This window comes from Xyrauchen texanus, chromosome 39 (assembly GCF_025860055.1).
Source record: "Xyrauchen texanus isolate HMW12.3.18 chromosome 39, RBS_HiC_50CHRs, whole genome shotgun sequence".
Taxonomy (NCBI): domain Eukaryota; kingdom Metazoa; phylum Chordata; class Actinopteri; order Cypriniformes; family Catostomidae; genus Xyrauchen; species Xyrauchen texanus.
This window is the reverse complement of record NC_068314.1, coordinates 17,105,029-17,129,882: the sequence shown is the minus strand read 5'-3', so window position 1 is coordinate 17,129,882 and position 24,854 is coordinate 17,105,029. Positions and strand designations below refer to the sequence as shown.

Genomic DNA, 24,854 nt, shown 5'->3' with positions numbered 1-24,854 from the left:
AATATGGAAAAGTGTCTTCTCTACTTAACTGTTCCATAGGGGTTCCTCAACGATCCATTTGAAGTCCCTTGTTGTTTAGTATATACATTAATGATTTACCATCTGTCATTCCATGAGTTAAAATGCAGTGACTTGGTAAAACTGATGTGCTGCATCACAGGATCTACACAACTCAGGATCTGCCCATCAAAGACCATATTGGATAAACAATCCAATTTTAAGGGACAACTGGAACAGATGCTGAAAGCTGGAATTATAAAGCCATAGTACTCTGCCTAAGCCTTTCCAGTTGGGATTGTGCCCAAAAAGGATGGTGGTCATAGATTTGGTGTCAAGTACTGAAAGGTGATATAAACATTTAAAACAGCACCAATTCTCCTAGGGACACCTGGACACAGTTTTTATTGGTTGTTGGCAGATAGGATGTCCCAAGCTTCTTGGAGAGTTTGCCACAGTTCTTCTGTCTGTTTCGGCTGTCTCAATTGCTTCTGTCTCTTTATGTAATCTCAGACTGACATGATGTTCAGTGGGGGGCTTTGTGGGGACCATGACATCTGTTGCAGGGCTCCCTGTTCTTCTATTCTAATCTTTTCTATTTGCAAAATTATTGTTTGTTAGTCTAACATTTATATTTCCTATTGACACACTAAAGCTGAAGATATAAATATCCATTTTAAGACAAATGCTTTTGTGAAACATCTTATGTATCTAAGACTTTTGCACAGTCTTTTTGTGTGTTCTGGAATAAATAAATACATTTATTTATTTATTTCAGCAGAAATTCAGCAGTTTCTACAGGAGTCTACTAGTCCATATACAGTTCATGCAGTGAAAGTTATAAAGGTTTTGGACAACATGAGGATGAGTAAATGAAGACAACTCTCTGAATTGGAATCTGAATTTGTTGTTCTCTGAGTCAGGGGTTTTCAATCTGGGATCCGGGCGGAGACCCCCAGGGATCTACAAGGTGGTGCTAGTGGGTCTGTGAAAAAGTTCTGAGGAAAAAAAAAGTGTAAACAGAAAAACAGTGTTGACATGATTGTGAAATCATGAGATCAATTGGGATTATTTTACACTATTGACAGCCATGAGAAATAAAAAAGTAAAACAATTTTTTTTTTTTTAAATCAGCATATCATTTGATATAGCCTATTATTACAAATATTTGAAATAAGGGTTGTAATGTACTGTTCTCTTTTAAGATACTTTGAAACCGTGTATTTATGTTAAAACCCTACATACATTTGAACTCAATAGAATGAATTCAATAGAAGAAAGACACACTGCAAGTAATTATTTTACAAATAACATTTTATATTTTTTTTTTATTCAGTAAAATGAACATATAAAAGCCAATAACTTATAACAAGTCTTAATAACATCATGTTTGTTCGTTTTTTTCCTCACACAGCACGAAACACTGCACAGCTCCTCCCTGAAGGGGCGCTTCTACTTCCGCAACTTGTAATTGTATTCACTGTTGTTTTTTTCACGCGCAGGAACAGGAAGACGAAGAAGACAGATTTGAACGTAAGATTTTCGATCAAAATTAATCATGATTGGATTAGTGTCTGTTCATTCATTTCTGATAAAGCGCATGATGGCAGCAGCCGAAGAAATATTCGACGTTGTCAAAGACAATGTTATTGAGTATCAGCAGGAGATAGAGCGCCTAAAGCAGGAGAACTGTTGTCTGAAGAACACACTGGCTAACACCAGGAACTGCAGTCGTGCAGAAACAAACAATGGTCAGTAACGCATTCACTTATAAACTAATTATTAAAAAAAATACGAACTTTATCTAATTTCTGAAAGGAGATTTTTGCGTTCTCTTATGCTTAAAAGAGAGATAATCAGCGTATTGAAGTCAGGCCTATTCATTCGATTAAATTCATTTCGTACAATTTTGTTTGTGAACTATTTTTTTAATAATTATTATTATTATTTTAAGTACAATTTGTACACTTACAAAATATTACCATATTATATAATACTGTATAATATTACCGTGTTCTGTGAACATGGTACAATGTAATATCATGGTGGTAGTACTCTTTCGATAAAATCTAATGACACCAATGTAGTTTATTGTAGAGTAGCTTATAAGATTTTTAGGAGAAGATTTCTGATGAATGATGTACTATGTGCTGAGATTTTCAACATTGCTTACAGTACCTACCTTTAGGAATAATTCACCCTCAAATGAAAGTTCTCTCATCATTTACTCACCCTCACATGTGTATGACTTTCTTCTGCAAAAAACACATATTTTTAAGAATAAGAATATTTCAACTCTGTAGGTCCATACAATGTAAGTGAACGCTTGCTAGAACTTTGATAAATGCAGCAAAAAGTAATCATTATGACTCCAGTGGTTAAAATCCATGTCTTCTGAAGCGATGTGATACGAGTGGGTGAGAAACAGATCAATATTTCAGTCCTTTTTTACTAGAAATCTCCACATTCTTGTTTTTTGTGGCAGTTTACATTCTTTGTGCATATCTCCACCTACTGGTCAGGGTTTGTCAAGGGTGAAGATTTATAGTAATAAAGAATTTAAATATTGATATGTTTCTCATCCACTCCTATTACATTGTTTCTGAAGATATGCACAGTGCATTCAGTATTTGTTATGTTGCAGCCTTATGCTAAAAGCATGGTGGTGGTAGCATCATGGTGTGGGGGTGTTGTTCAGCAGCAGAGACTGGTCAGGTTTGAAGGAAAGCTGAACGCAGCAAAATACAGCGAAATCCTTAATGAAAACCTGGTCCAGAGCAATCAGGACCTCAGACTGCGCTGAAGGTTCACCTTCCAATGGGACAATGACCCTAAGCACACAGCCAAGACAATGCAAGGGTGGCTTAGGAACATCTCTGCGAATGTACTTAAGTGGCCCAGCCAGAGTCTGAACTTGAACCCAATCGAACATCTCTGGAGAGACCTGAAAATGGCTGTCAACTGGTGGTCTCCATCCAGCCTGTCAGAGCTTGAGAGGATCTGTAGAGCAGAATTGCAGAAAATCCCTAAGTCCAGGTTTGCAAAGCTTGTCACATCATAGTCAAAAAGACTTGAGACTGGAATCGCTGCCAAAGGTGCTTCAACTAAGTACTGACTCTTAATAAATTTGCAAAGTTTTGAAAAATCTGTTTTTTGCTTTGTCATTATGGGGTATGGAGTGTAGATTGATGTGGGGGAAGAAATAACTTAAGCATTTTAGCATAAGGCTGCAAAACAAAATGTGAAAAAAATTAAGGGTTCTGAATATTTTCTGAATGCAATGTATTTAACCACTGGAGTCGTATGGATTACTTTTATTCTGCCTTTATGTGCTTTTGGAGCTTTAGAGTTCTGGCCACCATTCACTTGCATTGTATGAACCAACATAAGAACCAAATTCTTTAAAATGTTGTAATCAGCAGAAGAAAGTAAGTCATACACATCTGGAATGACATGAGGGTGAGTAAGTAATGAAATAATTTTCCTTTTTGGGTGAACTATTCTTTTAATATTTTTTTGTATCCCTGTTTTACTTTTGTAGTAAAAATCTGATTTTCTGTCACACAGATGCTGAGAGCACCAATTCAGATGTAGTTCTGCAAGGTCCATTGGATTCAGAACTCTCAGAAATAAGAGTGAAGATGGAGGTTGCCAAAGTGGTGTCTCATGAGCCAATGAGTCAAGCTTCAACCATCACATCTGTCCTCTCAGAAGGTCAGGAACCCACTCAGTTCCTCTTACACCAGCCAGAGGTACTGGTGAAGAATGAAGAAGATGGTTTCGATATGCAATCATCAGTCGCAGTTAAATCAGATCTATGGGTTCAAGCCAGTAATTCAAACTCCTCTTTAGAACAACGGAGCTATATCAGTGATGGTCACGTTGACCTTCCAATAGCTGAACAAGACCTGCACTCTCTTGATGAGGTGACGCAAAAAGCACTGCAAAGTCAAAAGGGCACATTCATTTGCCAGATTTGCAGCAAGTCTTTTTGCAACAATGGTCGCTTGCGAAAACATATGGTAGTTCACCAGAGCGAGAGACCTTTCTGCTGTAATTCCTGTGGAAGGCGCTTTAAATCGAAAACACATTTGAAAGAACACGAGAGACTTCATACAGGTGATTATCGCTACAGCTGCCCAGAGTGTGGAAGGGGCTTTTCTCGGTCCAATCTTGTCAGATGGCACCTTAAGACAGTTCATTGTGATCAGTCTTAAAACTCAAAAAGAAATAATTCAATAGTTTATCACCTAAGTTTCATTACATATTTGTGAATCAAATATTAAAACATGTAACTGAGAGACAATGTTCCTTTTCTTCCAAATCATGTTGTGAATATTGTTACATATTATTTTATCGCTTTATGGATTGATTGTCGGATGGGATGATTATAATTTATTGTTCTCTAAAGTAGAATTTCCGCCCAACAATACCAGCAACATTGATAAGAGATACACAGTTACGTTCACTCTGAAATTCAATTCAGCTGAAAATGTGAAAATTAGAACATGAGGAAACATACGAAGGGTGTCAGGTGGTGTGCAAAGGATTCTATAAATATATGAAAGATATGTATATAAAATACAATTATACAAATGGCAGACTATATTAAACACTTCTCTGTCAGGTTAATGGACCATTAGATTCTGTTAATGTGGCACTGTAGGTATAGCAGATATTGACTTTATTCCAAAACCTAGTGAGCTGCCTTGCTCTCTACTCCCTTTTAAGACTGCATCCTAACTGAAACCTATTTGTGTCCTAAATGGAACTGTTAACTAAGGCAGCACCTCTGCACGTCTCACAAATATCACTCGTCACGTTAAACATACGGGAGAGTTTATGATTACTTATTAGAATTGTTTCATCTTTACAGATTTTTTTTCCACCCCACACGATGATGCCTTAAAGTGCTTCTTATGTTTGCAGCTCACTAGGTTTTAACATTTACTTTTAGCAGATGCTTTTATCTTAAGTAACTTACAAATGCAAGTAGAGAGTAAAGTAAGAGACAGTTGCTGGGTTTACTTCCAGTAACTTTTATGCAAACTTTATACATGTGCATAAACTCTCAAAATTTGCTAGGCAGAGGTTGTTTTTCTAGAGTTGCACATAAGTCAATATATACATTAAGGTAATGGAAACCGTTTATTCACTAAACGATGACCATTTGTGTACGTGTATTGAGTGTGCGATAGCTTGATGTGACTGACCCAACGAAAGGTCCGACCTTGGCTCAAAATTCTTACATGGAACATAGCCCTTGACAGTCAAAATATTTAACCAACTGCTGGACATTAAAGTCGGTCTTTACTATCTGCAAAAACAGTTGAGCGAGCTCGCAGGTATATAGAGGCTGGTGGAGTATGGGCATAGCAGCCATTTCAGCCCTCATTATGAGATATTACAGTTGCACCAATACCACAAATACAACTCTTCCCAAAGCAAGAAGGCCATTCAGCTGCTCCATCATGACAAGACAGCCCACCTCAAGATAATGTGCATGACGTAGTAGATGGGGGATGCAGAGCCAGTGGCTGTTCTATATGAAAGCATTAGTGCCTTGATATTGATACGAGCAGCCAGAGCAGTTCAATGAAGAGCACTCTATTGGGCTTGTTGAAGACCAAACGCACTGCACATTTTGAATTTGTTGCAATGGTTTGATTATACATGCAAATGCAAGAAGTTCTGCAAGAAGAGCATTTCAATAGTCCGGTCTAGATATATCAAGAGCCTGTGCAAGGAGTTGTGTAGAATGCTCAGATTGGAAAGTTCTACTCTCCCTAGTGTTGTGCAATGCAAATCTGCATGAACAGGTTGCATTTGCATTGTGATCTATGAAGTTCAACTTGTCACCGAACACAACCCCAAAGTTTCTGGCTGTCCTGGATGATGTAAACGTTTGACGAGTCTAGCTGAATGGTGAAGTTGTGGGAGAACGGGAAGCTCCTTCTTTTGCTAGATTGAGATGAAGATAAGGATCTTTCATACAACATGAAATATCTACCAAGCAGGCAGGAGATCCATGCAGCTACCTAGGATCGTCAGGCTGGAATGAGAGTTGCATTGTCATCAGTGTATCAATGGTAGGAAAATGAATGTACCTGAATGGTAGATCCAAATAATTATGTGTATATGCAGAAGAGGAGGGTTCCAAGCACTGAACCCTGAGGTACCCCAGTAGCTGTTTAGTGGAACTTGGACACCGCTCCCCTCCAAGTTTTTGGAACAGAGTCTTTGTATTGTCTAATGGCAGTTTAGGCAGAAAAGACCTACTGAAGCACACCTTGAATACTAGTGACAAAATGTGCTCTGGGACAGTGTTTTTTAATTCTAGTCCTGGGTACTCTTAAGCACTTTGGATATCTCACTTATTTAAAGGTGCACTCAGTAACTTTTGTCTTTGTGTCATCTTGGACGTATGCTGACACCTAGTGGTGTGTATGCAGCATCTTTTAAAATCTATATTTTTTTAGTTTCAGATGCCATTGTAGAAATTTAGTATTCTCAGTCAGCCATGATTAGTTTAATCAATGAGTGAAAGTGTCAAATAACAGGATAGTTACTGAACTGAGATTAAGTGAGTATTATTCTGCTGGTCATGTGATTCTTAACATGGCAGCCCCCTTGTGTGGACCCTCTCCATGTAGAATAAAACCTTCATTTCCTACATGTATTGCAAAATTACAACTCATGTCTTTAGGAGTTAAACTTTTATTAATGAGGGAAACATGACTGAGTGCACATTTACATCTGATTCAGCTCATTAGCTGCTAATTGCTGTTCACAGGGCCTGCTGTCACAGAGACTGATTTCTAAGGAATATCTGTCAGGTAGTAGGGACATTTTTTGTGTGCTATGCCTATATGTCATTTAAATTGTTTACATCACTTTGAAGATTGACGATTGCAGGGGAAAGCAGTTATTTTTACCCACTAATGGTAGTAATGTGATAATGTTGGTCTCTCCACCTTGATCAGATGAAAATAAATACTTTTCGAAATTGCTGGGGTTAAACATCCTTTAAAGCACTGACTGAAACAATTATATTGGGAAGAGACTATCAGGGCAGCTTCAGCAGAAAGTTCTCAGTCACAAATATTAAAAGAGACATTAGTAGGGGGAAACAATTTAGCCTGTAGGTGAGATTTTCTATACTGATGTAAAGCTATGGACGTCTCATTAACAGAATGCCATTACAGAAATAATTAGTTTTATGATGTAATGAACATTGTGTTTTTAATTGAGCATGTTATTTATTGACTTTATTTTAAGAACATTTTTTTTCCAACAGAAAGACAAGCAGAGGTTCGGAACTCCATTGAAGAACCACCGGACTCACAGTTCTCCCAAATGCAAATAATGCTGATGCCAGACAGCATAAACATGGACAGAATCCCACAGCACTCACCGTGTGTTTCACCTACTTCTTGTGAACTGAGTGTAAACAGAACCTCAGTTAATAGAGAAGAGGGGGCTGATCTAAGCATTAACTTGATGGAACAAGTTATAACAGATTATTTTAAGACAAAGGACACCTGTTCTAATATCTCAGCTCCAAATAAAAGTATTAGCGACCAGGTGATAATTGTACACGATGAACCAAGCCCCCATCCCATTTCTGATCGTGAACAAACAACTGAGGGGTTATCGCACCTTAATTTGGACCTACAAAGTCAAGACACTGAACAATTTCCTTTCCAATGTGAAATATGTGACAGGCCATTTAAACGTCACCAGAGCCTAAAGATCCACATGTGTGTGCACCAACGAATTAGAAACTACCACTGTAGGGTGTGTGGTAGGGGATTCTATAAGGGCTGTCATCTCAGAGAGCATTTGAGAATTCACACTGGTGAAAAACCATACGGATGCAAAAAATGTGGGAAATGCTTTGTTCAATGGAATCAGGCAAGGGCACACATAATTAAAAATCATGGAGGAGATATGTCACAGTTATCAAAGAAAAATTCCTAAAGCTGTTAAGTTTGCTGTCATTATCACTTCTTTGGTTGAGTAATTAGAATTGTAATTCTGGTTTTGAATTTCAAATATGGATACCAAATTATCCATATTTGACATGTTCAAAGAAATCATTCTTAAACTGAGATGTTAATAAAACAGGTTCTTTGGAATGTTTTGCTGGGAATGCACTTACTGCTATTTAGATTTATGCATTAGGCAGATGCTTTTATCCAAAGCGACTTACAGTGCACTTATTACAGGGACAATCCCCCCAGAGCAACCTGGAGTTAAGTGCCTTGCTCAAGGACACAATGGTGGAGGCTGTGGGGGCTCGAACCAACGACCTTCTGATTAACAGTTGTGTGCATTAGCCCACTACGCCACCGCCACTCCTTTTTACATCTCATGTCTGCCAGTAAAATGTTTGTGCTTTAATCGACCCTTTACACAGTTCCTGGAACATGGAAATAAACAATAATGGAGTGAATCTCTGTATGGTTGCATGGGAGACCAGTACACCTATTTCCTTTTTCCCCCCATTTTCTCCACAGAAAAATAGTTTCCACATCTTTACAAACGAGATGCCAAATTAATTGTCACTCCGTTTATTTGAAATCCCATCACAGTAGTATTGGCTAGCTTTTTTTTAAAAAACCCTTGTGTGACCTTAGGGACATTTATGTCTTTTTTTTTTATTATTATTATTATTTTGGCTGTGTTAATGCCAATGGCATAAATTTTTCCAAAGGTGTGTATTTTGGGGGGAATTTGAATTTTTCAACCTCAGTTCCTATAATAAATCTATAATACACTGTGTACACAAAATAGTTACACTCAGGACCTTAAGGGCAAAAATGTCCCTATTGAAACCCAATAAAACTGCAATATTTGATCCCAGTGCCATTAAAGCTTAAAATCATGAATTCTATGATTTTATGCTTTTATTCTGGAGCACTGGCTTCAAAATTTGAATGTTTAATATTTCCACTATATGGCACCATTTTTCTCATGTTTAGCCTATGGAGCAAATACATGCTTTTTTCCTATTTTCTTTTTGCTGTATTATAGTGCATTGCAGGCCAATTGAATAAATTATGCAGTTAAAGTTGTGTGGGTGTGTTGGTTTGTATGTGTGTATTGAGAAGTGTGTGTGTAAAACTATATTGGCATTTTATAACGAATCTGGCATTTAAAGGGTTAAAATCCTGAAAATGAATGGATATAGTTATGATTTGGACTGATGTTGGTTAAAAAAAAATCTGAAAAGTCAGTGAAAGTGGAAAATAATATTAATATATAATATTGTTATGGCAGTTTTTTGACGTGGACATTTTTGTCCTCTAAGAACCTCTGAGTTACTTTTTTTTATTGATGCACAAGGTTTAAAATTTACAACGATCGAAAAATTAAAATTATAAAATGTTTTCTAGATTTATGTTGCTTTATTAAGGCAAAACTGCGTCATCACAATCTGTGAAAAGGGTCCATTAGTTAGCTCTCATATATTCAGTCCTTTACAGAATCAGCATTAATGGTATAAGGGATATTAGGAAAGTTCATTTGAAAACTAAGGCCATTATTGTAATTGTGTTCATTACACCATAGAGAATAGACAAGCTGCCTACTGTAATAAAATGTTCAATCAGGTCACATCATTGTTTACAGTGAGATTTTTAGCAATTCTTTGTGCTTTGCAAATAAAGCAAAATATTCTAATTTCTCTAATGCTACTGTCCGTGCATAAAGGGAATCCTACGTGTGAGGTTTTTCCAGTGTGCTGACAATTTGGTATCAAAGATAAACAACTGCTAAACAACATGACACATCAAGATAGATACAGAACATTTAATAACAATTAAAAAGCAAAGAAAAAGAACACAGGTAAACGCTTAGCAACGCTTTTAAGGTTGGATTAAAATGGATTGGATGACAGCGGACGCAAGCAACTAATCGCTGTATCTGCTCTGAAGGTCATGTGACCGGAGCAGGAAGAGTGGGCGAAGTACGCGGTTCTTTGCTCTGATACACGCGGTGTTTGTGCTGAATGAATTAATGGCACCTACAGGTAAGAAACACGCGCTATCAGAACCTACACAAGGATGCTTTATAAGGCTAGAGAACAACAGTCCAAACACAACTGTTTGCCATTTAAATGAAGCATAAATATTGCCGGTGTTGTGTTTGCAGCTGGTTAGCGCAGTGAGCTATTATTCGGTGCCGCACAGCTCCGCATACGCTTTCCTCCACAGGTGTTGTATCGAATTGTGTTCCCCGTCGGAATCTGTCCCGTTAGGGTATGGGGTTATATGTAGGGTAGTGTTGTACATTGGGAACGCATTTTGACAGCGTGGAATGTTACCGTTGCGTTAGCACTGTTCCCTCTATGCTGCAGGAGGGAAACACAACACCGGCACAGCTGGTAGCGTGTCGCTCATTCAGTCATTACACACAGGGCACAGGCTGTTTCATAATACGTCAGATTACTTCGTCAGTTTCTGTTTTTAGCACAAGTGCGCAGTATATTTTGGAGGATGTAGAACTGTATTTGTATGTTTTTTTTAAAATGTAGGTTTAGTATAAACAGACTGTGATGACGCATTTCCGCCTTATATATCAGCGTAAATCTCGCCAATGTTTTTATATTATTCATGTTTTAAACATTGAGTGTAAATTTAGAACATTATGTTTTTTGTATGAGGCTGAATCCAGCTCCTTATTTGCCGAAATAACCATTCCAACTTTAAAAAAAAAAAAAAAAAAAAAAGATGGGTGGCAAATAGGAATAAAGGTACAGTTGCACTGAAAATCTGTGGCTGTGGTCGGCTGTTATTTAAGTAGACTGTTGAGATACATGTGTGAAATTATTTTCACAGCATCATTTATAATTGAACGTTTCTATAAAAGGCTCCTGTGACAACGTTTAAGCTAAGCAAGCCTGTGCCTTACATAAGACTCATCCATCCCATATTCCATTTTCATGTGACAGTCTGTGTAAAGATGACTTTAGACAATGTTTACTATTGAGATTTGATTTACTTTATCATTTTTATTATCAATCATCTAACATGTTATGTGTAACAGTACTCACACACAGTAAGTCAGACTTTTGCACACTATTTTTAAAGGCTTGCTGTGACAGAAAAGTTGATAAAAAGTAAATAATTGTAACATTACACTTTCTTGTAGATGTCTTTAATTATGAACCCAAGAGCATCATTGACATTGGTGCAGTAAATGTCTACAGCACCTATATTTATAGCTAATATTGTAGGCTTTCTCTTATCATAATTTCAATAGTGTTGGAGTTGTAATATGCCACCACAATCTCAGATTTATTAGAATATTTGGAATAATGTAGTTATGGGCTATGGAGATAGGTGGCATATACTTGTGGTTTGAGGATCATATTTCATATCACATCAGAATATGATGAAATTGCTAATTTGTTTAGTGTTTGAGTCCCTCTATACCACCACCATCTCAGATTTTGTAGAACATTTGAAATATTTAGAATTTCGTTAGTCTTTTTTTTTCTCTATCCTGCCACTCTCTTTATTTTTGAGAATATGTTTTATTCTTATGGGCTTTGGATAGGTCCAATACTTTAAGTTTGTTATATCATGTCTTGATTCATATTTATATTGATGATGCAGCAAAAGATTATTTAATCTTTAATTATGTTAGTCTATTATTTTTCTATCCCACCACATTTCAGATTGCCAAGAATATTATCATTCTTAATGTATGCAATTTAGCATTAGGCATACACTGTAATTTTTATATTGTATTGCTTTGCAGCTGATATTTTACGATTCAAGAGTTATACAATACAAGATACATTAACTATGTGCACTTCACATATAGGCACTTTAGACATATACTACACCAATATGTTTATGATGTTCTTGGGTTCATAATGAAAACTACAAGCGAGTGTAATGTTAATATTATCTACTTCCTTACGTCAGAGCATGGTGTCATATTTACTGTAGTCTTTATAATTTTAATAGAATAAAATGTTCTTTAATTTAATGGCACGGAAGGTCAGAATTACATACTGTTATCACGCATGCCACGTTAGAAGATGTTTGTGTCAACAGTCTATTGAAATACCTGCCGACCGCAGCCTCAGATTTTCATGCAACTGTACCTTTATAAAAATACAGCCAATGAAAATAAGTGGGAGACCCACCATTTTTAAAAGTGGAACAGTTATTTTGGATTCAGCCTTGTATACTTTGTGTTATATTACCTTGGAATTAGTTTTAAAAAACGAATTACCACAGCTGCAAGGGGGTTTAGATTACAGCTGCTGAGAGAGTGACAGTAAATTTTGCATCTCCTCCCATTTTATTGTCTTAATCCACCACTCCCTATTTATTTCCTCTTCTGGAAAGTCATTCAAATGTAATAGTGGACTTTTGCTCTTGGAGCAAAGGGGTAAGTGAAATTAATATTTGCTGTTAGTTTACCCTGCAAACATTTACTTCCACATTCCAAAACCTGAAGTGAGAATAGGGTATATTTGGTCAGCAAAATTAGAAGGGTTGTGTTAAAATGGAGCAGGGTTAGTTAGCCTTCAAGTGCTTCAATTTCTTTTGAGGTGCAAACACTTAAAACACACTGAAATTTCTTGGGGCAGTTTTGCAAAACACTTACAACATATGGCAACATACATTTCAATTAGGTCGTGCATCTTCCATTTATAAATATTAAAAAAAAAGAGGAAAATCTTTTGCTATGTGTTTCAGAATCATTAAACACTCTTCCGCTGTCTGAATAATGCACGGACAGGGAAAACCTGGAAATATCCGACTGTTTTTTTAATTGTGCTTTCCTAACTTTAAAAACTCATGGCCTGTAAATAAAATGTGTTTAATGGTCCATATATATTCTTATTATATTTAACTTAGATTCTTATTGCCAACTTATTTTGCCTATATGTTTGTAGGCTACATTTTTTAAATGCACAGATAAGATGAAGCTGACCTATGGAGAGAGAGAAAAAACAATATGAATGTGAGAAGTTTAAGACTTTGAATTTTCTGTCAACCAACCCTATCCCTTACCGTAAAATCAAATGGCAGCAGTTTAATGAAAGGAATGTTGTCATGTTGGTTTAGGAACATGTACTGTTAAATCATATTAAGCCCTAAGGGAATATTTATCTTATAAGTGCGAATTATTCAGTCTTAAGTCAATTATGTTTTCTTTGAATGTTCAGGTGAGGTTGTGTTTGGCTCTGGGGAGCGGGTCTGTGCTGACAACCGTCTGCGCTGGGACCTCACTCCAGAGCGGATCCACCAGCTTACTGATGAACTCATTGCCAAGACCAAAAAGGTGTATGACTCAGTGGGTGCTCTGGACTTTGCCAGTGTCAGCTATGAGAACACCCTCAAGGCCCTCGCTGATGTGGAAGTGGAGTACACGGGTACACATTAGTGCTGTCATATCAATGATGCGGTATTTGAAAAGTGTATGCAAACAATATCTGTGCTGTCTGCAGCATTGTTGTGGACCGTACCCGAAACCAGCAAGTTCAGTATCTGATATAAAGTTTAATGGATACTGTCTAAACTTCAAGAAAGATTTTTGCCTTAATTCAGTCCCAAACAGTTTTACCTAAACAGTTCAATCAAGGGGTTAAAATACCATGCTTCACGCTTGTAAGCACAACAAAAACGTCTGTGTGTGCAGTAAAGCTGTACGTAATGCTACACACCACTCAGCACTTTCACATAATGATACGCTGTGCAGCCTGCACGCTCTACTGCGGTTTGCCTTTGTTTAGGTGTTGAATTGGCTGACTTTTTACTGGTATCATTCCAGATAAACAAAAATGAACATTATGGTACTTGTTCAGATATTATGTTAAATTAACAATGTTTGGGGCCTACTGTTTAAACTGATAACTATCAATCTGACCAGTCATGCCAAATAAATTGTTCAAATTATTCTTGAGACAGGATTTATTTTTAAAATATGTCATATTAATAATGGCAGTATTGACAAAATAATTATATTTTGCATATTACTTAAAAAATAACGTATTAAATGCAGAATCCCAGTGTTTTCTAGTGTTGCTAGCTAATAAAATGACCTACATAAAATGAGGGAAATCCTCAAAATGTACATACCATTAAATTAATTTGAGTGAATGTTGACTTTCTCAATTGACTTTGTGACTTTGCTTTTTGTTCACCCAAAAATTAAAATTCTCTCATTATTTACTCACCCTCATGCCATCCCAGATGTGTTTGACATACTTTCTTCTGCTGAACACAAACAAAGATTTGTAGAACAATATTTGAGCTCTTTAGGTCCTCACAATGCAAGTGGTGCAAATTGTGGCAAGTACTTTGACTCTCCTAATATCAAAGTGAGCAAGCATAAAAGCAATCCAAAAGACATTACTGGTTCCAGATCTTCAAAATCCATGTTTTCTGAGGCGATATGATAAGTGTGGTTGAGAAACAGATCAATTTACTATAAATCGCCACCTTTGACCAGCCCCAGCTCCAACCATAGGTGGTGATGAGCACGAAGAGTACAAATGACCAAAAAATAAATTATAATTAATCTAAGATTTATTGTAAAAAAGGCTTAATCTGTTTCTCACCCACTCCTATCAAATCAATTCTGAAGACATGGATTTAACCACTGGAGTTGTATGAAATACATTTATGTTGAGTTTATGTGATTTTTGGAAGTTCTGGCCATCACTTGCATTGTACGGACCTACAGAGCTGAAATATTATTTTGTGTTCTGCTGAAGAAAGTCAAACACATCTGGGATGGCATGAGGGTGAGTAAACAATTGTATTTTTGGGTTAACTATTTATTTTTAATATTTTCATAAATATCAGTCAGTTGAAGAAAAAATAGAGATGCAGCTCAACTTTATAAAAAATTTTTTTTATTTTTTTAATACCTTCAACAATGACAGAACATTGTTGTAATGAGTCTTTTCAAGATACATATTTAAACGTCTGCTTGTATCTTTATATGAAGTATTGAGTTTTGTTCTGAGGACTGATGGTTTAAGGTTCATGAATGAAAATGAAATGTCAATTTTATTAAAAAGAAAATGAAATGGCAGATAAAATAGTGGGATATTTTGAGTCCCCTGTCTTCAGAGTCAGTGATGTTCAAAAACAGCAAATTACAGTTTCTGGGTCTTTTTTTATTTTTTATTTGCAGTCCAGAGGAACATGTTGGACTTCCCCCAGCATGTGTCCTCTTGTAAGGATGTCCGCACTGCCAGCACTGAAGCTGACAAGAAGCTATCAGAGTTTGATGTGGAGATGAGCATGAGAGAGGATGTTTATCAGAGAATTGTGGCTCTGGAGGTGAGCAGGGTCACATTGCCAAAGTATCTATCAGATGAACTAAATACAAAAATCTGTTAGGGACTGAACTGAGCACTGTGACGGCTGAGTAAACCTGTGCACTGAGTTAACGAAATATCTGAAGCATCTTTGAGTTACGACAACAGCGTGTGAATAATTTTTAGTAGAGCTTTCAATTTAATACGTTCATTTAGTACAATAATTATTTTTTTAAAAAGTGATACAAAATGAAGTGCATTTAATCACACCCCCTAAACATAAATTTCATAATAAGGAATTTTCTTTCCAAAGCTATTTACACAGGACACATTTTTGCATTAAACCAGCTAGATATACATAACAAGAACAAAATAGAATGGCATAATCTCAGGGATCTGTTTAAACTAATTTTACTGTTACTTAACACAGCATGTAAAACGTTTGCTCTCATGGCGCGAGCTGCTGAGAAAACAGTGTTGCAATGGTCAAAGATGTCTGTCTAACACATGAACCAACTATTAAAAAATGGCACAGACACTCCCCAAAGACAGATTGACAACTCAACTGCAAAATGTATTGCTGTGGACTCTAGGCCAGTAATAAATAGGCTTATGTTAAATAATATGGAAACAACATTATTATCCACATAATTACATATTGACTTTGAAAGCACTTTTTGTAAGAAATGCTAATTCAGTGCTTTCAACATCTTTGAGTTGTGTACATGTGTTGGCTTTTCTTAGCAATATTGATATATGATTATGTAAGGCAGGTGCCAGCAAGTCTGGACTACCCCTCGACAAAACAAAAGGCTCATGAGAATTAACATTTGAACTCTCTCTTGCATATGTAACAGCAACATCTGAGACGCAGCACACAGTGCAGCTCACACCTCACTTCTACAGTCTCCTCATCTCCCCCCCTTCTCCTCCTCACTAAAAACCTATGCAATGTTAAGTGTGTACAAAAAGTAACTATATACAAAATGATAAATTGATAATAAAGAGTCTGTGTGCCTGGTAAACTGGTCTCATTCTCCCAGCCATAATGAAAAGCTAAAAGAAGTTATAAAATATGAGAAATGTGGTGTGCCCCTTAAAGGTGTGCCCTCCCCAGATCCAAACTACCTCCTGTATGTAAATCTACAGGAATCAAGAACCCATTCAATTACAAATTCTGATCCCACAGTTGTGAATCCCTCAACAGGGGATCAAAATCTAATTATAATGACAGACACCACCATTTGGTAAGCATATTGAATTATCTGGGTTTATAAGGAAAATGGGCAAAAGGTTCAGGGGTCTGTAGGTAGACTTCCCACACGATCGCTGTGTGTAGTTTTCGTTGCCAGGTAAATATTTCTATAAATTCCTCTATTTCCAAATTGTTGTTGTTATATTTGATTGATCGATGATTTTACTCTATGAATTGGATTTTGAATAATTGTTCTATTTACCTGGTCAATAAATTGTAAACATTTGATTTTATTCTGACTGACTCTGAAATAGTTTTCCCAAGTAGATTAAACGATTCATATGTTACTGCAAGTCTGCGTCAGATTAGTGACGAATAATATTTGGCATCAATTCAAGTGTACTTGGTTTGCAAAGACAAAAAGGGAATTTCCGTTTAGAACAGCAAATGCTGCTTGACCAATCTAAATTCGGGTGCCTTTTAATTTAATGTTTCTCCAGATAAGTGTGCGCGGGAAACCACGGCCAATCCAAAGCTATTATAAGAGAAGTTATGTTGGTCAACTTATATCTGTAATAGTGGCCATGACCTCTACTGAAGAAAACGTTAAGTTAAATTCAGGTGTATGCAATTCCATGGGGGCTATACTGAAGTAACTTTGATTGTGTAAACGTGAATGTGACCGATCTTAGGTATATAGGAATTACCTCCGTTTGATGATCAAAGACTGATGAGCATGTGATCGCAAAGACCTCAAAGCGACATAGTTTCCTAATCTGAATGGGTAAAATATAATTAAAGAGTTAAAAAGAATAATCAAACATTCGCTCAATTTTAATGATGCTCAGATATCATTAAAACCTTTTTCATTTATGGAGTCAGATGAAATAACGAGGTAATACATAAGAGAAAATGTATATCATTTAATCTTGTTGTGTTACATAAAAGGAAAGGCAGTAACGCGCAGAGACTTTCACGCGTATTATTGGAGACTAATTTGCGATTTAATTTGATTAATCTATGCATCAGTTAATTCAATTTTAATCAAATGTTATCTATTGACATCCCTCATTTTTTGCTACAAATTATGCAAAATCAGTTAAAGTCAATATAAGTTAGGGAAGCATCTTTCAAAGTTCTTTCTATCTTATCAAACCAGCCAATAGATCAGGCATTCAGATCATTCAATTTTTACTTGATTTTTGTATATTGTTATTTTATTTTTTACAGGAGAAACTGTCAGATGAAAGTTTGACCCCCGAGGCAAGGCGTTACATGGAGAGACTTATAAAACTCGGCAAGAGAAACGGCCTCCATCTTCCCAAAGACACGCAGGAGGTCAGATGCTAAGATCTTATTTGCTGTGGCTGTGTAACATTAGCACAAACTCTCTCTCTTGGCCTGTAACAGAGTTTTTATCTTCCCTGTAACAGGAGATTAAAAAGATCAAGAAAAAACTGAGCACTCTTTGTATCGATTTCAACAAGCACCTGAATGAAGATACAACCTGCCTGTCTTTCTCTCGAGAGGAGCTCGGTAGGTTGGATGAGTTTTGCTTTCCTTTCAGAGAGACAGATGATTTTATTCACTGCCTCATTTAGAAGAGTTATGGTAATTTATAAATAAGTAGTTAAACTGCAGCAACATGTTAAAATACACCACTGTTCATTAAATAGTGAAATTGATTAATAATAATCGGAATAAACAATTATTCCTGGAAATTCTCCAATTTGGAATGCCCAATTCCCAATCACTAAAAGTCCTCGTGTGGTGTAGTGAGTCACCTCAATTCAGATGGCGTAGGACGAATCTCAGTTGCCTCCGTGTCTGAGATGTCAATCTGCCATTTTATCACGTGCCTTGAGCGAGTTACCGTGGAGACATAGTGCATGTGGAGGCTTCATGCTATTATCCACCGAGAGCGAGAAACACATTATAGGGACTATGAGGAGGTTACCCAATGTGACTCTACCCTCCCTAGCAACCGGGCCAATTTGGTTGCTTAGTAGACCTGGCTGGAGTCACTCGGCACGCCCTGGATTCGAACTCAGTACTCCAGGGCTGGTATTCAGCATCTTCACTCGCTGAGCTACCCATTCCCCCCTATTGTTGTGTTTATTGGCATTTTTCCCCATTAGTTTAAACTAAATTCAATCAGTTTTATATAACTGAGATGAAAGCAAAATTTTTCGCTACCAAAAAAAACTGTAAAATGCCACAATGATTTTTAGAAATTAAAATTACCTGTAATTTTGATAAGATGTGACTGGTGTAAATTTTGTTTTTAGGAGGACTGCCTGAGGATTTTCTTAACTCTCTTGAGAAGGACGAGTCCGGAAAACTGAAGCTCACTCTCAAGTACCCTCATTATTTCCCAACCATGAAGAAATGTTTCATCCCCGAGACACGAAAGAAATTAGAGGAGGCTTTCAACTCGCGCTGTAAAGAGGTCAGACATCCCAGAAATCACCTCTCTGTAAACAGCACAAGGACATTATACCATAACACTGTGTGGATGCTTTAGTTGCCTTTGCATAGGCACTATCGAAAATGAATACTTTATCTTGATGTTATTGTGTGGCAGGAGAACTCTGCTATCCTGAAGGAGCTGGTAGAGCTGCGCTCTCAGAAGAGCAGTATACTGGGCTTCAGCACGCATGCTGACTTTGTGCTGGAGATGAACATGGCCAAGACCTCAAAGAAGGTCTCAACTTTCCTTGGTAATGACTTCTTTGATCTTCACGTGAAAATGCACAAGAATGGAGATTTAAAGGGATAGTTGAAAATTCTCTCATCATTTTCTCACACTCATCCAATCCCAGTGGCGTATGACTTTCTTCAGCAGAACACAAAGAATTTTAGAAAAACATCTCAGCTCTGTAGGTCCATACAATGCAAGTGAATGGATCCGACTAAAATATTGATCTGTTGCTCACACACACCTATTATATCACTTCTGAAGATATGAATTTAACCACTGGAGTCTTATGGATTAGTTTTGTTCCTTTTCTGATTTTTTGGAGCTACAAATATCTGGTCACTATTAACTTGCATTGTATGGACCTGCAGAGCTGAAATATTCTTCTAAAAATCTTTGTTGTTTTCTGCTGAAGAAAGTCAGTCATACACATCAGGAGTAACTGATGAGAGAATTTTCATTTTTGGGTGAACTATCCCTTTAAGAAAAACAGGCAAAACTAACTAGTAGACCCACATCAAATCGAATTATTTATTTAATTCTCACAGGCAAATGCCATGCAAACTCTGTTATAATGCAATTGTAATATATTTCAAACAATAAATAAACATAATAAACAAGAGGCAGGGCATGTTTTGTGACTAGCATTAAAAAAATTTGAAAATCTGCTGTGGAATTTTGCAGTTGCCGATACAGTGTGGGCCTTCCTACAAATGAATGAGTGTTCATTTACTTGTTCCAACTAGGGCTGGGAAATGTATTGAATATGCTGATTATTAGAATTAAGTTAAGCAACATTGTATTGCAATAACCTTAATGAATTTTATATTTAGCCATTACTTTTTGGAAAGACTTTGTTAGATTTGTTTTGCAATCCTTCCTTGTCTTGTGTCTGAGAGTGGTAAAGGTTCACTCAGTAATTTTAGTTTTTATGTTGTCTTGGACTTACACTGACATCTAGTGGAGATGCAGCATCATTCAAACACAATAGCTTTCAGTTACCATTGTCAAAGTAGCAATGTACTTATCACAGTCTAATCTATGAGTAAAATTATCCAATAAAATGGTGGTGACTGAGATTAAGCAAGCAGTAATCAGATGGTCATGTGATACTAACATGACAGTCCCCATGAGAGGACCCTCTCCATATAGAATAAAACATCTTTTTATAAGGTTACTGATAAGACTGGAGTCTTCATCTTACTTGAGTGGTCATGATTTTATACCTGTTTCAAATTTACTATTTATTTCTTTAGGACTAACAAAAATGACTGACTGCACCTTTTAAGACAAATGTTTTAATAGTGTCTTTTTATAAAAAAATTAATTGGCAAAGAAAACATTAGATTTGGTAAGTTGAGTTCAATTAATTTACATCCAAATTAGTTGAAGCTATCTGTTTCAGTGAATCGTGTGGTGTGTTTGTATATATTAAAGAAATTGTTCACTCAAAAAGGAAAATTCTCTCACCATTTACTCACCCTCATGCCATCCCAGATGTGACTTTCTTTATTCTGCTGAACACAAGTGAAGATTTTTTTGAAGAATATCTCAGCTCTGCAAGTCCACACAGTGCAAGTGAATGGTGACCAGAATTTAAGAAGCTCCAAAAAGCATAAAAAGGCAGCATAAAAGTAATCCATAGGACTCCGGTTGTTAAATCCATATCTTAAGAAGTGATTTAATAGGTGTGGGTCAATATTTACAGATCAGTATTTAAGTCCTTTTTTTACAACAGTTTTTAAGTTTTTAACAACTTTCACCTCATTGTTTTTCTTCCTTTTGATTTTGTAGATTTGCATTCATTTATATCGCCATCTACTGGTCAGGCTGGTCAAAGCTAATATATAAATATTGAGATTTTTGTAGTCATTTTAATTATATCACCCAGTCCTATTTGCAGCCTAAAATCTTTAACCCTTTATTTCCATTCCACCCCTGCACCTTATAGACGATCTGGCCCATAAGCTGAAGCCCCTGGGTGAGGAGGAGAGAGCCGTGATCCTAAAGCTAAAAGAACAGGAGTGCCAAAAGAGGAACCTGCCCTTCAGTGGAGATTTGCACGCCTGGGACACGCGCTACTACATGACCCAGGTGGAAGAGACCCAGTATTCGGTGGATCAGAACCAGTTGAAGGAGTATTTTCCCATGGAGGTTGTGACCCAAGGCCTGCTGGACATCTATCAGGAGTTGCTCAATCTTACCTTTGAGCTGGTAGAAGGTGCTCCTGTCTGGCACGATGATGTGACGCTGTACAGCGTTAAAGACCGCACCTCAGGCCATGTGGTGGGCCAGTTTTATCTGGATCTTTTCCCCAGGTAAGCAATCAGTGTCTGTGATTTTTGTGGCTTAGAACCCAATTAGTGAATAGATTTAGTGGCATGTCAGCTAAATCAGTGGTTCTCAACTGGTTTTGTTTCAGGTTCCAGATTTTACATTGGACATCAAGTTGCAACCCACCACTATTCATAATTGTTCATTGTACAAATATATTAATATAACCACGAACTGCATAATTCCAGCAATATGCAAAATTACATTAAGTGACATATACTGATTGTGGCAGCGGGGGCGTGGTCAAGCGCCCGTCCGGGAGAGAAAAGCGGTAAGGGCGCTTACACCTGAGCTAAATTAAGCCTAACACCTGTGTCTAATTGCAGTAGCGTGAGGAGAGCGGATAAAAGCCAGCAGCCACAGAGCTATGGGAGAGAGCCCGACAACAAGGCCAAGAATACTTGTGTCACAGACATTATATATATATATATATATATATATATATATATATATATACATATACAAAAATAAAGCTTACCCCTTAAGCTGACGCCTGTTTCCGTCCCTTCCTTGGTCCGTTTCACACTGGTGCCGAAACCCGGGAATAGAAGGAACACCTTTTTTTTCCCAAGTTATGGAACACCCCATGGAGTCCTCCCAGCTGGCGGAAGTCCTCCAGTCCCTCGCTACTCTCCATCAAGGCCACCAACAATCCCTGCTTGAGCTCCGGCAGGATCAAGATCGAAGTTTTTTCGAGATCATGCGGGCTCAGGCAGAGGACCGACTCGCTATCCGGAGCCTCCTCAGCCAGGAGACTGCGTCGGCCCCAGCCGCGACCCCGGACACCCACGCTACGCTACCCCCGCCCACGTTACAGAAGATGGGGGCAGCAGATGATCCTGAGGCCTTCCTCGACTTGTTCGAGCGGACGGCAGAAATCTGGGGCTGGCCGCCCGAACAGTGGGCAGCCCGCCTAATTCCTCTCCTGTCCGGGGAAGCCCAACTTGCGGCACAACAACTGCCGGCGACAAACCTCCTGGCTTACTCTGACCTGAAGAGGGCCATTCTGCAACGGGTCGGTCGGAGCCCGGAAGAGAATCGCCAGCTCTTCCGGAGCATGAAGCTAGAGAAGTCCGATCGCCCGTTCGTGTTTGCTCAACGGCTCCGGGACGCCTGTCGGCGGTGGCTGCTCGCGGGGGACCGCAACGTCGAGGGAGTCATCGATCAGGTTGTGCTGGAGCAATTCGCGCAACGGCTGCCCAGGAGAGCGGCGGAGTGGGTCCAGTGCCACCGCCCGGCGTCGCTGGAGGCAGCTGTCCAGCTTGCGGAGGACCATTTGGCGGCGATCTCGAGGGCGGACGAGCCCTCTTCTTCTCTCTCTCTTTCCCCTTCCCTTGTGTCTGCCCCTGCCCTCTCCCCCTCCCCTATGTTCTCTCCCTCGTTCTCTCCCCAGGGCCCGTTCCTGCCCTGCGCAGGCGTGGAGGGTTCCAGAGACCAGCTTCCCGGCCTTGGGAGAATGTACCCTCCCATTCCCCGTCATTCAGCCGCTCTCCTCCTCAGGTGGGGGTGCCCGCCAGCACAAGTGCGGCCGCAACGCTTGGGCCGGCCTGTTGGAGGTGCGGAGACCCGGACCACTTCCGGGATCAGTGTCCGCTGATGGAGGTGGGGACGGTGGTGCGGGTCTCCGACGTCCCGCAGGCTGCCCCCTATCGGGCTGGAGCATACCGGATTCCGGTAAGGATCAGGGGGGGTATTTACCAAGCTTTGCTGGATACCGGCTGCAATCAGACCACCATCCACCAACGCTTGGTTCAACCCGGGGCTTTGGGTTTAGCTAAACTGGTGAGGATGAGGTGTGTGCATGGGGATGTTCACAAGTATCCCATGGTGACTTTGGCAATTAAATTTAGGGGAAGAAACCATAGTGTGGAGGCCGCGGTTAGTTCCCGCCTCACACATCCGCTAATCTTGGGTACTGATTGGCTGAGTTTTAAAGATATTTTAGAGGGTATTTGCGCGGATGGGTCCTGCATAAAGAGGTGCGCGGTGTGCGATGCTTTGGCAGTGGAGGCGGAGCCGGGGCCGTCCTCGGCTGCTCTGAGTGACGAGGGAGGGGGCGAGGTGGCCACCCCTCCTCTCAGGGAATTCCCTGGGGGGGACTTCCCTCTGGAGCAGTCGCGGGACGAAACCCTTAAACATGCTCTTGACCAAGTGAGAGTAATTGATGGTCAACAGCTTCGGCCGGGCATCGCCATTTCATACCCATATTTTGCCTTGATTAAAGATCGGCTATATAGAGTGACGCAGGACGCTCAAACAAACGAGGAAGTGATACAATTATTGATTCCACAGAGCCGCCGGGAAATGGTTTTCCAGGCGGCTCACTATAATCCTATGGCCGGTCACCTAGGGGAACGAAAAACACTTCTCCGTCTAATAGCCCGTTTCTATTGGCCGGGCATTGGCGGTGACGTCCGCAGGTGGTGTGCGGCCTGCCGTGTATGTCAGCTGGTAAACCCACCGGCCACCCCAAAAGCGCAATTGCGCCCTCTACCATTGATCGAGGTCCCCTTCGAAAGAATTGGGATGGACCTCGTCGGGCCATTAGAACGGACAGCACGCGGGCATCGCTTCGTGTTAATCCTAGTGGATTACGCGACGCGATATCCGGAAGCAGTGCCACTGAGCAACATCTCCGCACGTAGTGTTGCAGGGGCACTCTTCAAGATAATCTCCCGGGTGGGGATTCCGAAAGAAATCCTCACCGATCAAGGCACGACTTTTATGTCACGAACACTCCGCGAACTTTACGAGCTCTTGGGCATTAAATCGATTCGCACTAGCGTTTACCATCCGCAGACTGATGGCCTAGTGGAACGGTTTAATAAAACGCTCAAGAACATGATTCGTAAATTCGTACACGATGACGCTAGAAATTGGGATAAGTGGCTGGGACCCCCTGTTGTTTGCAGTACGAGAGGTCCCACAAGCCTCCACAGGGTTCTCCCCGTTTGAGCTGCTGTACGGGCGACGCTCACGCGGGGTCCTCGACGTCATCCGCGCAGCTTGGGAGGAGGGACCTTCTAATAGCAAAAACGAAATTCAGTACGTTCTTGATCTTAGAGCAAAACTCCACACATTGGGGCGACTAACACAGGAAAATTTGCTCCAGGCTCAAGAACGCCAACGCCGGCTGTATGACAGGGGTGCTCGGCTACGGGAATTTGCACCAGGAGATAAGGTACTTGTATTGCTCCCAACATCGAGCTCTAAATTACTCGCCAAGTGGCAAGGACCCTTTGAGGTCACACGACGAGTTGGGGATCTCGATTATGAGGTTAAACGTACCAATAGAGGGGGCGCGCGGCAAATATATCACCTCAACCTCCTGAAAT

At 39.2% G+C, this 24,854-nt stretch overlaps 2 protein-coding genes across 4 annotated transcripts in view; both read left to right on the top strand.

Annotated features, from left to right (window-relative positions):
• The first annotated feature begins 1,500 nt into the window (after window positions 1-1,500).
• LOC127632616 (zinc finger protein 765-like) lies at window positions 1,501-9,059 on the top strand. 3 transcript variants are annotated; one of them, XM_052111312.1, is made up of 3 exons: window positions 1,501-1,748; window positions 3,565-3,711; window positions 7,295-9,059. In XM_052111312.1, the coding sequence occupies exons 1-3, from the start codon at window positions 1,556-1,558 to the stop codon at window positions 7,975-7,977; spliced, it is 1,023 nt and encodes a 340-aa protein (XP_051967272.1). In that variant the 5' UTR covers window positions 1,501-1,555; the 3' UTR covers window positions 7,978-9,059. The 3 variants fall into 3 exon arrangements, with proteins under 3 accessions (XP_051967272.1, XP_051967271.1, XP_051967273.1); XM_052111311.1 differs by having other exon boundaries at window positions 3,565-4,116; XM_052111313.1 differs by lacking the exon at window positions 7,295-9,059 and having other exon boundaries at window positions 3,565-5,040.
• An 891-nt stretch (window positions 9,060-9,950) lies between these two features.
• Window positions 9,951-24,854, top strand: part of thop1 (thimet oligopeptidase 1) — a 29,971-nt gene continuing 15,067 nt past the window's right edge. The window contains exons 1-8 of the mRNA XM_052111310.1: window positions 9,951-10,030; window positions 13,190-13,396; window positions 15,166-15,314; window positions 17,718-17,825; window positions 17,921-18,023; window positions 18,776-18,936; window positions 19,072-19,207; window positions 21,137-21,503. Of these exons, the coding sequence (XP_051967270.1) occupies window positions 10,018-10,030; window positions 13,190-13,396; window positions 15,166-15,314; window positions 17,718-17,825; window positions 17,921-18,023; window positions 18,776-18,936; window positions 19,072-19,207; window positions 21,137-21,503 (1,244 nt within the window). The 5' untranslated portion in view covers window positions 9,951-10,017. The remainder of the gene's footprint in view (window positions 10,031-13,189; window positions 13,397-15,165; window positions 15,315-17,717; window positions 17,826-17,920; window positions 18,024-18,775; window positions 18,937-19,071; window positions 19,208-21,136; window positions 21,504-24,854) is intronic.